A 15,001-nucleotide genomic window follows, 5' to 3' on the forward strand; every position below is an offset into this window, starting at 1 on the left:
GTTGTGATTTCTAAAGGTCACTTAAACTGCCCCGGGCTATGCCCTGCCTATGCTTACCCGGGAGCTGCTGCTGTGCTCCAGGCCATCCTGCTCATAATGGCTGAGCCTCCTGGTCAGCAGAGTTTTTTGATCATGTTTTTCTGTAATTCTCTAATTCTTTGTTTGTAAACTTTCGATGACTCTCAATTTTTAAAATATTACCATTTCCTTCTAGAAAACATCTTCACAGACTTCATAATACCAGGTGCTTAGCTCAGTGGCATTGTAAAATAGATTTTTTTTTTTTCTCCTGTGCTACGAAAATAAAGTATTTAGAAAGGTTTTGGGCTACACTGGACGGATGCGCCAGGGGACATCAATGGCAAATGGTCTAAGGGTCGGCAAGTGTTTTAAATAATGACGAGTTAACCTGTTTATTCAACATACACAATGCGTCTTTATTGAGAAACATGGTCAACCTACAATGTGAGACCACAGATCTACATAACAGTCCTCTATAAAGTAATACCTCTCCTTTTTATTTTTAAAATGTAATTATTTGTGTGTGTGTGTGTGTGTGTGTATGTGTGTGATGTGTCTACCATGTGCATGCCTGGTGGCATTGTGGCCAGAAGGGGGTGTAAGATCTCCTCAGATAGAACTTACAGATGATCGTGAGTCCCCTGATATGGGTGCTGGGAACTGAGCCCAGATCTTCTGCAAGAGCAGCAAATTTAACCACTGAGACAGATTGTATGCCCCAATACCTGTAAGTGCACCCCAAGTGCACTGTAAGAGTTCACTGAGGGCTTGCTTCAGCTTTTGGTCTAACTTAATAAGTTCCTCTTGTTCTTTTGTGTCTTTGTACTGCTTTGTAAAGCTTTTTAGGGTAACTGTTTTGTGTACCTCTGAAAATAGTTACAAATGGGATAGATGCCCAGTAAAGAAAATGAATGGCTTTGGCTAAATGTCCTCATTCAAGCTGATAACAGAAAAAACTAACACTGGCAGGAGCCTGATGTGGATGCTTCCTTAGAGGCTCTGCCAGAGCCATATGGATACAGAGGAGGATGCTTGCAGCTAACTATCAGGCTGAGCATGGGGACCCCAATGAAGGAGCTAGAGAAAGGACTAAAGGAGCTGAAAGGATTTGCAACCCCATGGGAAGACCAGCAATACCAACCGTCCAAACCCTCCAGAGCTCTCAGGGACTAAAACACCAACCAATGAGTACACACGGAGAGACCGACCCATGGCTCCAGGTTCATATGCAGCAGAGGATAGCATTGTCTAACATCAATAGGAGGAGAGGCTTTTGGTCCAGTGTAGGGGAATTCCAAAGAGCTGAGGTGGGAGAGGGTGGTTGGGAGTTGGAGCATCTTCATGGAAGCAAGGGGAGGGGGAGAGGAGAGGAGAGGGGAGGGGGGGGATAACATTTGAAATGTAAATACAGAGAGTATCCAATAAAAATGAACAAGAAAAAAAGAACTAACAAAAAACCAACAAAGGCAAAACAATCTAAAACTGAAAGAGCTCTGGTTTCTTTTGTCATTGTCTGCTATTACTCTGTAAAGTTCTGATACCTCTGTGCTATCATAGTATGGGTTAACTAGCATTTTCTTAGTAATTAATGCTAAATATCTTTTGATGTGTGCACTCACTATTTGTAAGTCTTAGGCAAAACATTTGCTTAAATATTTTGTCTATTTTTAAGTTGGGTTTGTTTCTCATCACTAATTTTGAGAACTTTTTTTACATACTGTGTTTTGGTATGAACTTGGCAAAGCTTCGAGGAAGCTCATGTTTCTTATGTTTATATTTTTCCAGTTGTTTTGTGTGTTTTAATGTAGTAACAATGACAATTCACTTTTGAAGTATTTTATGTAAAACTTCAGAGAGGCATTAAAATGGAGGGTTCTAGCCCATAATAGTGATGATAAAATGAATTGGACATTCTTTCTCTATGATGAAATTTACGCATTTTTAAGGTTTGGATTTGGCATTTTCTCAAGTACAAGTTGGGAGAAAGATCTTATACTTGGGATAGTCAAGGGCCTAGAGTAGCAAGTGACTTTACAGTTGGGTAACTTTTCCCTTGAGTAATTAGCACTCACTTTTAAGTGTCAGTACAGTGGTTGTGGCAAGTGTTGTAAGGATACAAAGCCTACAAAGAAACAAGTGTTTGGTCCTGTGTGCCAGGGAGTAAGGGCTACTACACTTTGGTACTTGAGTGTCAGGGGAGAGATTGGACAGCATGAAAGTCTTTGAACCACTGCCCAAAGCTGTTTGCAGTAGCAATGAATGCTCACAAGGCATTAGGCGCATGCCTGTGTTGATATCTAGTAGGATCCAAGGAGTACTGAATAAAACGGGCTGGAAGTCTATAGAGAACCATCTGGTTTTAAACACCACCCGTGAAACTTTGGGCCCATCTTCATTGTGAAATCACGGTTCTTCTTCATGGATATATATTTGTTCTTATTTTCAGAATGCAGGGATGCTGTTTTTGCCATGTGAAGCTCTCTCTCTCTCTCTCTCTCTCTCTCTCTCTCTCTCTCTCTCTCTCTCTCTCTCTCTCTCTCTGTGTGTGTGTGTGTGTGTGTGTGTATGTGTGTGTGTGTGTGTTAGACGCTTGTGGAGGGCAGGAGTCAGCCTTGGGCCCTGCTCCTCAAGAGCCAATAACTTTAGGTTTTGAGGCAGGGTTTTTTGGTGACATAGAGTTCTCCAAGTAATCTATGCCAACAAACCTGGGGGTCCTTCTGTCTGGGCCTCCTCAGCACTGGGATTACAAGTATGCACAATCACACTCAGCTTTTTAAAAGTCAGTAGTCTTTTTGTTGTTGTTGTTGATTTTTGTTAGTTTTGTATTATTTTGTTTTGTCCAGACAGAATTGTATGTAGCATAGGCTGATTGATCTTGAGCTCATTGTAGCCAAACATGGTCCTTGGTTACTGGACCTCCCACCTGTACTTCTAAAGTATTGTTTTGTTGGTTTGTGGTGCTGGGGATCAAACCCAGAGCTTTGTGACGGTAAGCAAGTACTCTACTAAGTGAGACGCATTCTACACACTCCAGTTTAAATGTGGGTCATGGGGATTGAACGGGGGAGGGGAGCGGCTCGTATCTGTGTGGCACCTACTAAGCTATTTTCCGGCCCAATCATGTTGAAATTATACCTTGTATAGTTGCAAGTTAAGAACAGAGTGGAATGGTAGATTAAAGTGAAAACTAAGTGTGAGCACATTTGTTATGACAGCTTGCCCATCCTAGCTTGGTGTCAGCAAACAGGCACACTTTATTTATTTATTTACTGACTGGGTTTTAATTGTAAGGAAAACCATTTGTTAACCTCTATTTGATATTTAATAGCAAAGATACACTCTGGTGTATACAAGCTGTGGGGGGAACAGACAAAAATACTGATGTATGTTAAACTTTAGTAAAGACTCTGGAAGACATTTTTATACTTTTGCAAATGAAAACAGGCGTCAAGAGATGAACTTTCTTAGACTTATGATAACTTCTAGATAAAATCTAATGATACATAAATATGGCAGTGGTTATATGTGGATGTTGATAGTGTGGATAGTTTTATTTTATTTGCATTTTGTTTTTAAAGAAATAAAGATTATTTTATTAAAACAAAACATAGATTACTAGAATAGTGTCAAAAAGGAAATGACACTATTAGTTAATTTTAACTAGGGAACGGGTACAATGTGAATTTTTACTGCTTTTGGATGCTAGAAGCCTTCTTTCCAAATATTTACACCTGAAGCTTTTTAATAATTAAAAGTTTATTATTTATCTTATGCATATGTGTGGAGGTTAGGACAACTTTGTGTAGTAGGGTCTCCTTCTCTCCCTTTATGTGTGTCCCGGGGATTGAACTCAGGCCACAATTCATACATGGGAGGTGCCAACAATAGCTGAAGCCATTTGACTAGTCTGTGGCCCAGGAAGAATTTTTCAAACTTGCTTTCAGTTTGGGGCTTTACCGTAGATATCTGTTATTTGGAAATTAGCTTACTAGTTCTGGTTGGTTACTGGAGGCCCTGGAAACATTATTGTAAGACAACTAGTTTATCGTAATCAACATGTACTATTTGAATTAAAGGATACTGGCCACCTGCTTTGTTGTTATTGTTGTTCTGTGTGTATCCTCTCCCAGACCCTCTGAGAGACCACAGTTAAGAACTGTGTTCCATGGATCTGGTACGTGGTTTAGTGACTTTAAATTGCTGGGGAGGGTTCAGGTGGAGGGCAGTTTCAAGTAATGCAAATAGACTGTTCATCCAAATGTAGACAACACAGGTCTGTTTAAAATTAAATAAAGCTCAGCCCAAAGTCCCAAGTCCTTTGAGGACACAGTGAGCGACAGAGGCCACAGTAGTATTGGTGACCAACAAACAGCTTAAGTTCCCTGTGAAGCACTTACAGAGATTTTAGAAGGGGGGATGTGGAAACAGAGTTTCTATAATGTAGGTGCTTCAGCATTACTGGGCTTAATGGGAGGGGTAAGAGATGAGTTTAGCCATGGGGAGATTTGTCAGTTTCAGTTAAAACCATCCCACCCTTTAAAGAGTAATGTCGAAATCAGTGACTTATTGTTTTAGTGTTCAGGTGTGGTTTTTTTAGTGAAATGCTGTGCTATTGTGTGTTGTCTCTGTAGAGAAGAGTTGGAAGCATTGTGCGGCGTGGGTGGACAATGTAGCCTTGTGTTCTGTCTGTTATGAAAACAAAGATGTATAGAAAAGATTTTTCCCTCCACCCTGCCAAACTAAGTTTTAGACTGTCTCCAGTGTTTGCAACGGACTGCTTGCAGTGACCCTAATCTTTTCTAAAACTTTATTTTATTTCATTATTTTCTATAATGTACACTGCATTGCCTACATATGTGTCTGTGTGAAGGTGTGGGATCCCCTGGAAGTTCCAGACAGTTGTGAATTGCGGTGTGAGTGCTGAGGATTGAACTCAGGACCTTTGCATAAGTAGCCAGTGGTCCCACTACCTAGCCGGCTGTCTTGCCCCTGCCCCATCCTAATCTTTTTGAGAGACGATTTTGTCTTTGTCCCATTGAAATGTTTTCCTTTAAAAGTGTAATTTCGTGTGCCAGGTGATAGTTGCATACGCCTTTAATCCCAGAACTTGGGAGGCAGAGGCAGGCAAATCTCTGGAGTACCAGCCTGGTCTACAGAGTGAGTTCCAGGGTAAACAAAGCTACACAAACCCTGTTTTGATTCCCCCCTCCCCTCATATAATATAATATACTATAATATAAATAAAATCTACACGTGCGTGTATATATGTATGTATATATGAAAAGTCTTTTTAAACTTAAGAAGGTGCAACCATCAGTAACCGGCACTTGACTGTTTTTTGTTTTGTTTTGTTTTTTAGTGAAGTGTTTGATCTGATTAGCTCTACTTTTGTTGAATTTTTAGGGCAACTTTCAGTTATATGTGTTACTCTTCAGAGTTTCTTGTTCTGTTTTGTAGAGGGTTTTCTTCCTGGGAGGCACCAACTGTTCTACATTTCTCCTTTTTAGTCCTGTCTAAGTCTGCTGCGTTCAGAAGCCTTCAAGAAATAGCCAAACAGATGCTGGGAGGCTAAGAGCTATTACTCAGTGAGCTTCTTGACTGGGACTTGACATTTTCACAGCAGTCTGAGTCTGCATGATTTCTGTCTCCATTTTAACAGTGAAGTAGCCAGATGTCAAAGGCCCAACAGCCTGACAAAGGTTGCATAACCCATACAGTGTGGGTGAGTCCCAGGAACTTGTCCTTGGACACCGGTGTATTTCTAGCCAGTGGCCTGGCTCTGAGACCTTCTGTTCTCTGGGAATTGCCCCTCGGTGATGTTTATGACTGGTGCTGACCTTACATGTATGGCTTTACTTTCTGTTACATTAATCTTTGGTTATGAATCTAGAGTGGTAAATCACTGGGATCTGGGACTGATGTGGCTGGTAAATCGGGCCGCTCATGAAATTCAGTGACTGATTTGTGAGAGTATCTTGTAGCTGAAGACTTTTTTTTTCTTTACAATTTTTAAAATATTCATTTTGTTAGTTTATTATTTTGAGTGTAGATGTGATTTCTCAACGTATCCATGTATCACATACATTTGTGGTGCCTGTGGAGGCTGAGCGAGATTCATATCTCCTGGAATTAGAGTTAAAAACAGTTGTAAATTATCATGGTACTGGGAATCAAATCCAGGTTCTCTCTGAAAGAATTGCCACTGCTCTTAGTCACTGACACATCTCTTCAGCCCTAGCTGAAGGTTTCTACACAACTTTCTTATACTTCAGTATTTTCTGAGGTTCATGTATTTGTAATTACTAGCCAGGGCGTCCTTCCATCTGTGAATTGTTACAGGGTAACTCATCACCCAGCATGCCTTCTAACCTCTTATTTATGAAGTCTGCATCTTGGACTCTCTTGTGTGTTGGTGATGTCAGGTCTAGAGTCTACTCTTAGTACTGTCTGTAGGTTGTTTATCGCCATTAGCTCTCATTATTTTAAATGGGCACCCACCCACCTTATGCTCCGTAACCACAGGATTCTAGGGCTGCCCCAGAGATAGTATCTTGTAGTCTACCCCTTTCACTGCTTTTTACTTAATTCCTAAATGTTTTATAACTGTAGCTCAGATAGTGTGAGGGAAAACATTTATAAGAAAAAGCCTTTTGCTAGGGTTTATGTGTAAAAATCCCTTAAAACATCAGAAGTTTTTTTTTTCCTGACCCAGGATTTAGAAGCAAAACCTCCCTATGTATTTAACATACATTAGTTTGTAAATATAGTCTTGCTAATTGCAATTACAGCTCACAGCAAACTACCTGTTGTATCCTGTTACTTTGGGGGAAGGGATGTGTGAGTGTGAGTGTGTATATGAGTGAGTGAATGTCTGTGTATGTATGTGTCTGTATGTGTCTGTATGTGTCAATGTGTATGAGTGTGTTTGTGTGTCTGTGAGTATATGTTTTACAAAATGCTGAATGTAGACAAGATTGTTGGAATAAATCGTTTTTAATTATATTATATGTCCTACCTTTGATATGAGACTAATTAGTTCACTCCAGACCTTTTCAGATGAAGCAATTCAACAGTTTTTTTGTTTTGTTTTTGTTTTGTTTTATTTTTTTCTGATACTGTGCAACTCACCTGAATTAAAATATGACAACCTTAAAAAGTTTGGGATGATTCCAAATAGTTTGGGGTGACTCTGTAAAAAGCAATAAATCCGTAATTTATTGTCCTCTTTTTCATTTTACTAGAATAGGTAAAAAGTAGCAAAAAATATGTGATTTTACAGAGTCATTCTTTACTCATGAGATTATTGCTTTTCCTTTCCAATTAAAGTTTGTGTTGTATTCTTAAGAATGGTTTTGGTGTATCCAGCAGAAGTCACTGCTTTTCTAAAAGAAAAATAATAGCCTTTACATTTTATATCATGGGAAACTGTGCAGAAAAAAAAAATCCTTAAGTGAGCCTTGCATATTTTCAACAACAACAAAGAAAGTGCTCCTCCATGATAAACTTAGTGGAGCAGGTAAAAAAAAAAAAAAAAAAAAAAAAAAAAAAAAATAATGTCAGGCTAGGAAGCTACACAAACCAATTAGCTCAAGTGCTTCATTATAGAGAGAAGCCCGGAGTCAACTGTCACTTCTCAGTTCTCTGTCCCCTATTTTGATGGTATTTCACCAGTCTTTTGACAAATGATTGTTTTCTAAATTTCAACTTTATTGTGGGTATATAGGTCTTTTGCCCACATATATGCACCATTTGCCTGGTGCCTGTGGAGACCAGGGCATGGGATCCCCTAAAACTGGAGTTACAGTTAACTGCCATGGGGGTGCTGGGAACTAAACTGGAGTCCTGGAAGATCAGCAGTCATAGTTTACCACTGAGCTATTCCTCTAGCTCTTTGCCAAAATTTTTATGGGAGAGGGGTCCTTCCTTTTCCTCATTAATGATTGCTGCCTTAGGTAGTATTAGGAACTTGGTTTAAAAATAATACTTCCTGGAGAAAAGGATACAGTGTCTTCTAAGTTAACGTTAGTAAGTTTTGAGTCATTTTTCAGTGATAGAAAAAAATTTGAAATATTTGTGAGTCTAGTAATAAGATCCACTTAAAGGGAAATTTCAAGCTATGAGAAATGTATGCGAATGTTGACTCCTCAGTTGGTGAGCTATTTATAGTCCTTTTCTCTTCAGTTGTCAGGCAGAAGTACATGACTTAAGATGCATTGATGATTATGCCAAGGTCTCGAGGCCATTATCTCCTCTGTCCTTCCTTTTGGTGCAGACAAGCAAACCTGAGCTCTGACACATGCTAAATATTCTCTGTCATTGACGTTCCCATCTACCCCTTTTCCTAGTTTTTAACCTTCGTATTATTCAGGCTTTGGCTTCTATCTTGATTAGCAGTGAGGAGAGTTATAAGAATTTTGTACTATGTAGGAAGACATAGGAAGTGCACATTTTCCTCTTTGTTGGCCCCAGGAGGTTATTTTTGCCCCACAGCGAGCCTTGGTTGCCAGGTGAGAGCAAAGGGTGATTGTTGGTGCAACTTTACACTGAGAGCATCTGCTCCTTTTTCGCAGCTTCTGTTCCTGCTGGTTTTGTTCCTTCTGAAGTTTCTGTCATTCCTGGCCCAAGAGGATTTTCACCTGTTTTGGGAAAGACTAGGAAAAAAGAGATGCAATACCAATTTCTAAATATTAGCAAGAGACAAGGTGGGGCAGAGTGACCCTATATTGAGGAACTGAAGTTGTCTTACCTTGAAAAAGATACTGTGAATTGATTGATGTCAGTTATTTCTTATTTTATACCTGATTTTTTTTTCTTTCCTAATGCGTCTTCCTGCCAGTCCTTATAATCAACAATGGAGCTGCTTCATGCACGAACTTTATGGTGATTTTTGTGACATTAGAGGACTCGTCCATTGCATTTTCCTCCAGATAAGAGGCAGAGGTGGCTGAAAATGTTCAGTTTGTCCCAGAGCATGCCAGCACTTTCCCTCAGAAGGCTGTTAATATGTCTTTCACAGTGTTGATATCAAGTGGAGCGAGGAAGAGAAAGTCAATCCAAAGGCAGCTGCCAGGGAAGAGGGGCACGGTTAATAAAGTACGTTGTAACTGAACGAGTTCATTGTTGAGTCACAGCGTTGAGTGAGTTCCCTCCTTTCTAAACTGACTGCATACCTGTCATGTATGCACTTGTCTCCAGCCCGCATCTGTTCACAGGCTCCACATGAAACCCACCGACAGCTCTCACCCGGAGGACTTTTTATAGTTTTTAGGGAAAGTCTGATTGGCTAGAGCTGGGACATGTTTTATTGTCCTTGATTATAATTCAGAAGCCATTTTCATCCCCAGATTTGATCTAGTCCCAGAGCACGTGCTTGCTTATTTTGGTCGTGCACAGGACTTTGATTGCCCCTGCCATTCAAGGACACTAGGAACCTACACGAGCCTACTTCTTCTGGGTACATTGACCTTTTTTTCCACTGATACCTTAAAGGGGGAAATTCCAGGATTGCAGTGTGTTTCTAAATTGTGGGACATAAAAGAGTTAACTTTTCTAAGCATTGATTCTAAAATCAGATTATGACTGTTTCCTTGTCTTCCATACTCATGTTTTTTCCAGCTTCCGGTACAAAGTATCAGCATGTAATTACTTTTCTATCGGCTTAAACAGCTTGATGACCACTACTTAGTTAACGATGTTCCTAACTTCCTGTCTTGCAGAGATATCAGTATGAACAATATCACCCAGTTACCAGAAGATGCATTTAAGAATTTCCCTTTTCTAGAGGAGCTGTAAGTACTACTTTGAGCATTGGGTACTAGTGTGTTTTCTACTCCTTCTTGGAAGCTGTCTCTGGAGTGAGCCTAATGATTCTTGTCTGATAGATCCTGATAGCTTAGTTCAAGTGAGCGTTGTGCGAAGGAATTGTGTTTGGGGGTTTCGGAGCACGAGCTTTTTTTTTTTTTTTTAAAGCAGTATAAGTACTAAAGTTATTTTTGAAAGCCAGAACTAAAAACTACTACTTCCATAAGACATTTTTCCCCTGCAATTATTATAACCATCATTGCTGCAGTGACACAAGTTAATTACAGTGCGATCCTCAGATAACATGGCTCCTGCATAATTACCATTGTTGCCGAAGGAGTTGTTCTGAAGGGCAACAGAAAGGGAGAAATAACACAAGGTGTTCTAGGGCCATGGTACAACAGACCCCTTTGATGGCAAGTGGACTGCAGCAGGAACCTGATAACAAATCCCCTTGGCTATTTGCATATGACCTTTGTGAGGTACAAGTGTGTGGCAGCAGCCTGTATGAATCCTACAGCTACGTTAAGAACGTTTCTCTGTCAGTTGTATTATGAAAACCACATTTCTGATGCATTTTTAACCTCTCCTTTAATGTGCTTTCCATATGCCTTTAATGTCCATAATGAAAAGAGTGCACCTTTAGTTTTTAAAAGAATTGGAAACTATGCATTTTATTTTTGGAATCCTGGTGGACAGTAAAATTAGATTTGAGGCAGTTAACATAAGCCCCAGTTCATGGATTATGTGGTATGTGGTAGTAGAATGGTTATCGTTTGATACTAAGGGAAGAAAAAAAAAAAAACACAGGCCTTCAGAGATCTGAATTCACACTGTAGATCATGCCTTGGTCTCTGTGAATCAGTAAAGCTGCCTCTTCTAACTCAGCTCCTCTCTTACAGTGTAGAGTAGGAGTCAAGTTAGACCCAGATTGTATTTCTGGCTCATTGAAATAGTCGTTTAAAGACTTAATAAAAAGGAAGAGAATTTCTTTTCTTCCCACACTACTTAGTTGAGCCAAATGCTTCTACACCAAAAAAATTGGACAGAGATTATTTGTCACAAGTTTAAGAACTGGGTCAAATTACTTAGACTCTGGGAGCCTTTGACTATAAGGTGTGGTTGATAATAATCCCTCATTTATATTATTCTGGTGCATACAGAATATGTAATATTTATATTTATATTAATATAAATATCTTAAATATTTAGTATGGTATATGATGCAGAATATTATATAAATGCTAGCTAGTATTTTGTTGTTTTTAAAGTGGGTAAAGAAAAATTATGTTTGTGTAGAAGGACTTTAGGGTATGATGCATTTTATTTATGTCTTTTATATAATGAATATTAATTGTTTTTAAATAATGCTATTTGAGATAATTGCATTTGAAGTCTCTGTCCTTACCACGATAATCAACTGTTAAGGTACTTTTCTGCTCCCATTTTTATCCCCCACATCTAGTCTTAGACTTCAGGATTAGTATTTCTTTACAGAAGTAATTATGTAATGAAAGGACGTTAGTAAGTGGTTGGTCGGCCATTGTGTAGCTACTGTGGGATGTATGATGTACCAGACAGGAAATAGAGGTGCTTCCTGTACTCTGGAGGGGACCACTGGATGCAGACCACCTTTGTTGATACCTGCAATTACCAGTTATACTTTTAGTCATTTGTGGTGGGAACCTGGATAATCTCTGCATTGTGAAATTTCACATCTTGGATTTCTTAAAATCTCAAATAACCAAGCATTTGTAAGCCTCATGAGCTCTATCAACTGAGAGTTTTAATTAGAACGAAATTGAGTTTGATTGCTAGTTCTTTGTAGTTAGGTCGTGTTCTCTCTGTAGTCTACCATCAGCAATAAAGCTTACCAAATTAATCTGCTGTGCCCACTCTGAATACTGAATAGGATCAAAAAAAAAAAAAAAATCAAGAGAGCTGCAAGTTATTTATTTCAAAATAGTCTTTCATACTCTAGCAATAGTTTAGGCATTCAAGAGAGTTTATTTTCCAGGTTAATATAAACTTTAAAAAGCTTCATTTTTGCCTTTTAAAACAATGCAGTTGATTTTAACATTCCCGAGTAATTCGTCCTTGACTATTGTAATGTTTCATAAACATTGTAGCCATGTGTTCAAAAGTCATCTGGAAATGATTTAAGAGTGATTGTAAAGCTGAGCACCCTAAGTAGAAATGAGTGACTTGCCCAGAGTTTTTTTTCCATGTTAGTTAATGAGTTCTTCTTTATAACACAAGACTGTGCTTGGCCAAATTTTATGTAGGGATCTGGAGTGCTTAGGGTATGGGGTAGATTCACTTCTCAACAGTATATAAAAACTGTTCATACATAGTTACACATTCATTTATTCTTTAAGCAAACACTGAGCCCTGTTGCTGGCCAGCTCTTGTGCTTGGTGGGAAAATAGAAAATAGATACAGCATAGTTCCATGGGGAGCTGACCCTTTGGGTGCATTGCCTGATATCATACCAGCTAGAAGCAGGTGACCATTTCAATTTAGATATGAATGAAAGTCAAAAATTCAGCTCCTTAGCTGAACTAGCCACATTTCATATGGTTTATTTTTTTTTTCTTTTTCTTTCTTTCTTTTTTTTTTTTTTTTTTTTTTTTTTTTTTGTAGTGCTGTTGATGGACCCCAAGGCTCATGCATGCTGTATGAATGCTCTGCACACAAACACATTGGCAGCCTGGAATGACCACATTTTAGTGTCAGTGGCTACCTATGCTTACAAATCCCATTTAAGCAGACACAAATAATTTCCATCATTCCAGGAAGCTGTTGGATAAAGTTGACCTAATCCCCAGTGGGAGATTACAGTTGGTACTGAAGTACACATAGGGTGAGTGGGAGCCAAAAGCCAGCTTTACCTGAGACTGTAGGATGTGGGAAGCTTCTGTGATTCCTAGGATACTTTCCATTGAGTTTTGTAGGGAGCAGGAACTGACTGCATGAGGACAGGTAAAAGGGCACCCTGTATGAAGGTCATGGGATGTGGAATGGTCTGGAGGGAAGATATTCCAGAGAACTGGAACATGTGAAGTGAATTGTTATGACAGGATCAGATGGCGATTCTAAACACATTTCTCAAACAATTCTGGAACATGACGTTTTTGAGCCAAGGGGAGTTAAATGATTCCTGTGGGAGTTTGGTTTGATCAGGAAGCGAGAATTGCTACATGCTAGTTCCTGAGACTAGAGACACTGGCCACCAGTTTGCTTGGGAACCAAGAATGCAGTCTTTTAAAGATACAATGGTTAATGGCATACATATAAAGCCTATCTTTGTGCATAAGTCCTTTCTTATACCCACAAGAAAGTTAGTTTTATAAAGGCAGGACCTGGGCTGAAAGGGTTTTGGGTTTTGCTCAAGTTCATGAATCTGCTGTTTTGTTGTTCTGAGTCCTGGAAGGTTCTGAAGGTCCTGGCCTTCAAAGCCCTGTTCCTTCTGAATTCTGAAGAGTGTGTACTTACTCTTAAAGAAATTCCATCCAACCTTTTCTATGTGTGTTAGATATATTAGATAATATTGTTGCTAGTTACTTTCACATTTAATCTGGTTTTCAAAGCTTTATAGCTAATAAAGACTTACTCAGTAATATTCTCCCGTAGATTCTGGCTCTAAAATCAGTACATGCCAGGTTCTTGGGTATTAGGACAGTCTCTTGATTTTTGTATCTCACCTTCCGAGTCTTTAAAAAGAGAATCCCCACAGGACTACTATAAAATATTGGATAACATATAAAAAGTATGTCCATGTAAGGTAGAGAAATATCAGTAGACACTATAAACATGGCTGACTTTCTATTGAAATTGTGGAGAAGAGGTAGTTTGTGCTTAGAGGAAGGAATTGGGGTATGCTGGTATGCATGTTAGCAGTATTTGAAGAAAGCTGGGTTTCTGGGAAAGCATTCATGCAACAATGTCAGGATCTATTGCCTGATACTCCCTATACAGCCACAAAGGCTTCTGGTTCTCTTGGACTTGTCGGGGCAGTGGTAGCCATTTGGGGAATGGTTGAAACTTAAGAGTTGTGAAAATGGCTTAGTTAGAAGCAGCAGGAAGACTAAAATACTAGCTACTTTTCCCCAGGCATTCACTGAAAAGTTCCAATAGATATTACAGGGATGTAGCAATGACTGCTGAAGCTACTGCCAGTGTTGGCATTCAGTCGGTGATTATTGAACACAGTCTGTGACCGAGGTAATTCTATTATTTCCAAACACTTTGACTCGTAAGGCTTCATGATACTAGAGTGAAGGCTAGGATTCTGAATTCCAGTTCATTGTTACTTGTTTTGTTTAATCTGTTTAGTACTAATTGGAGCCACTACTTTATAAAAGGAGTGTGTAAACAACTCCAACAGGGATGGCTAATCAAATGCAGAGTATTTGACCACAGCAAAATTTTTACCTTTATGAAGCCTTCATGTTCTCATCTGTATTTCTTGCACATGTATTGCTTCCTCTGAGGTGCCGTGCAAGCACTGGTTAAGGTCTGAGTATACTAACAAGCTCAGTCAGTGTAGCTTTGCCACCGTTATTCCAGTTTTACTCAGAAGTAACTACCTTTTACCAAGCTTAAAAATTTTTATTTATTTTTATAAATGGGTTCAGGTAGAAACTATGAAGAAAAATAGCAAGAAATTTCAAATGAGTTATTGTTAATCTCAGGCGTGCTTCCCGGGTGGAGATAGTAACCGGCCCTTCTCTTCTGCTACTGCACTTAGAAGGACTGACCTTTGCTTCGGAACTACATGGGACTTACTTCACATTTACTTCTTTGATGAAACCTTCCAGATAAGCTCTGCTGGCTGTCTCAGATAATGCATAGCCTCTCCTCAGTCACATGGCAACAGATTTAGTTGTTTGGTAGTGTTCCCTACTTGAATAAGAGGACCGTTCGTGAAGATCACAAACCTAGCATTTGTGTAGTGAGCACAAGAAGCCTCATTACCTGTGTGACTCTTACCTTTAATAGGTCATTTGGAGAACTCTCAGATTTAGAAAGTCCTGCTGAAAGGAGAAAAAGGGAAGGGAGCTTGCTGCATTAACTGCAACCTAAGAGTTACGGACTAGGCCCTTTTAGAATGTTTTCCTTGTTTTGTTTTAACCCATATAATTCTTTGAGAAGGTAGATTTTCTTCTCAGAAGGACCT

The 15,001-nt window shown here is 39.2% G+C and overlaps 1 protein-coding gene across 2 annotated transcripts in view; it reads left to right on the plus strand.

The window, feature by feature from the left end:
* Positions 1 to 15,001, plus strand: part of LGR4 (leucine rich repeat containing G protein-coupled receptor 4) — a gene marked incomplete at its 5' end in the record, with an annotated part of 91,981 nt that overhangs the window by 39,276 nt on the left and 37,704 nt on the right. For both annotated transcript variants that reach the window (XM_080930848.1, XM_080930849.1), the window contains one exon: positions 9,738 to 9,809. In XM_080930848.1, the coding sequence (XP_080786974.1) occupies positions 9,738 to 9,809 (72 nt within the window). The remainder of the gene's footprint in view (positions 1 to 9,737; positions 9,810 to 15,001) is intronic.

Source organism: Micromys minutus (assembly GCF_963924665.1).
Source record: "Micromys minutus genome assembly, chromosome: 17".
Lineage (NCBI taxonomy): Eukaryota > Metazoa > Chordata > Mammalia > Rodentia > Muridae > Micromys > Micromys minutus.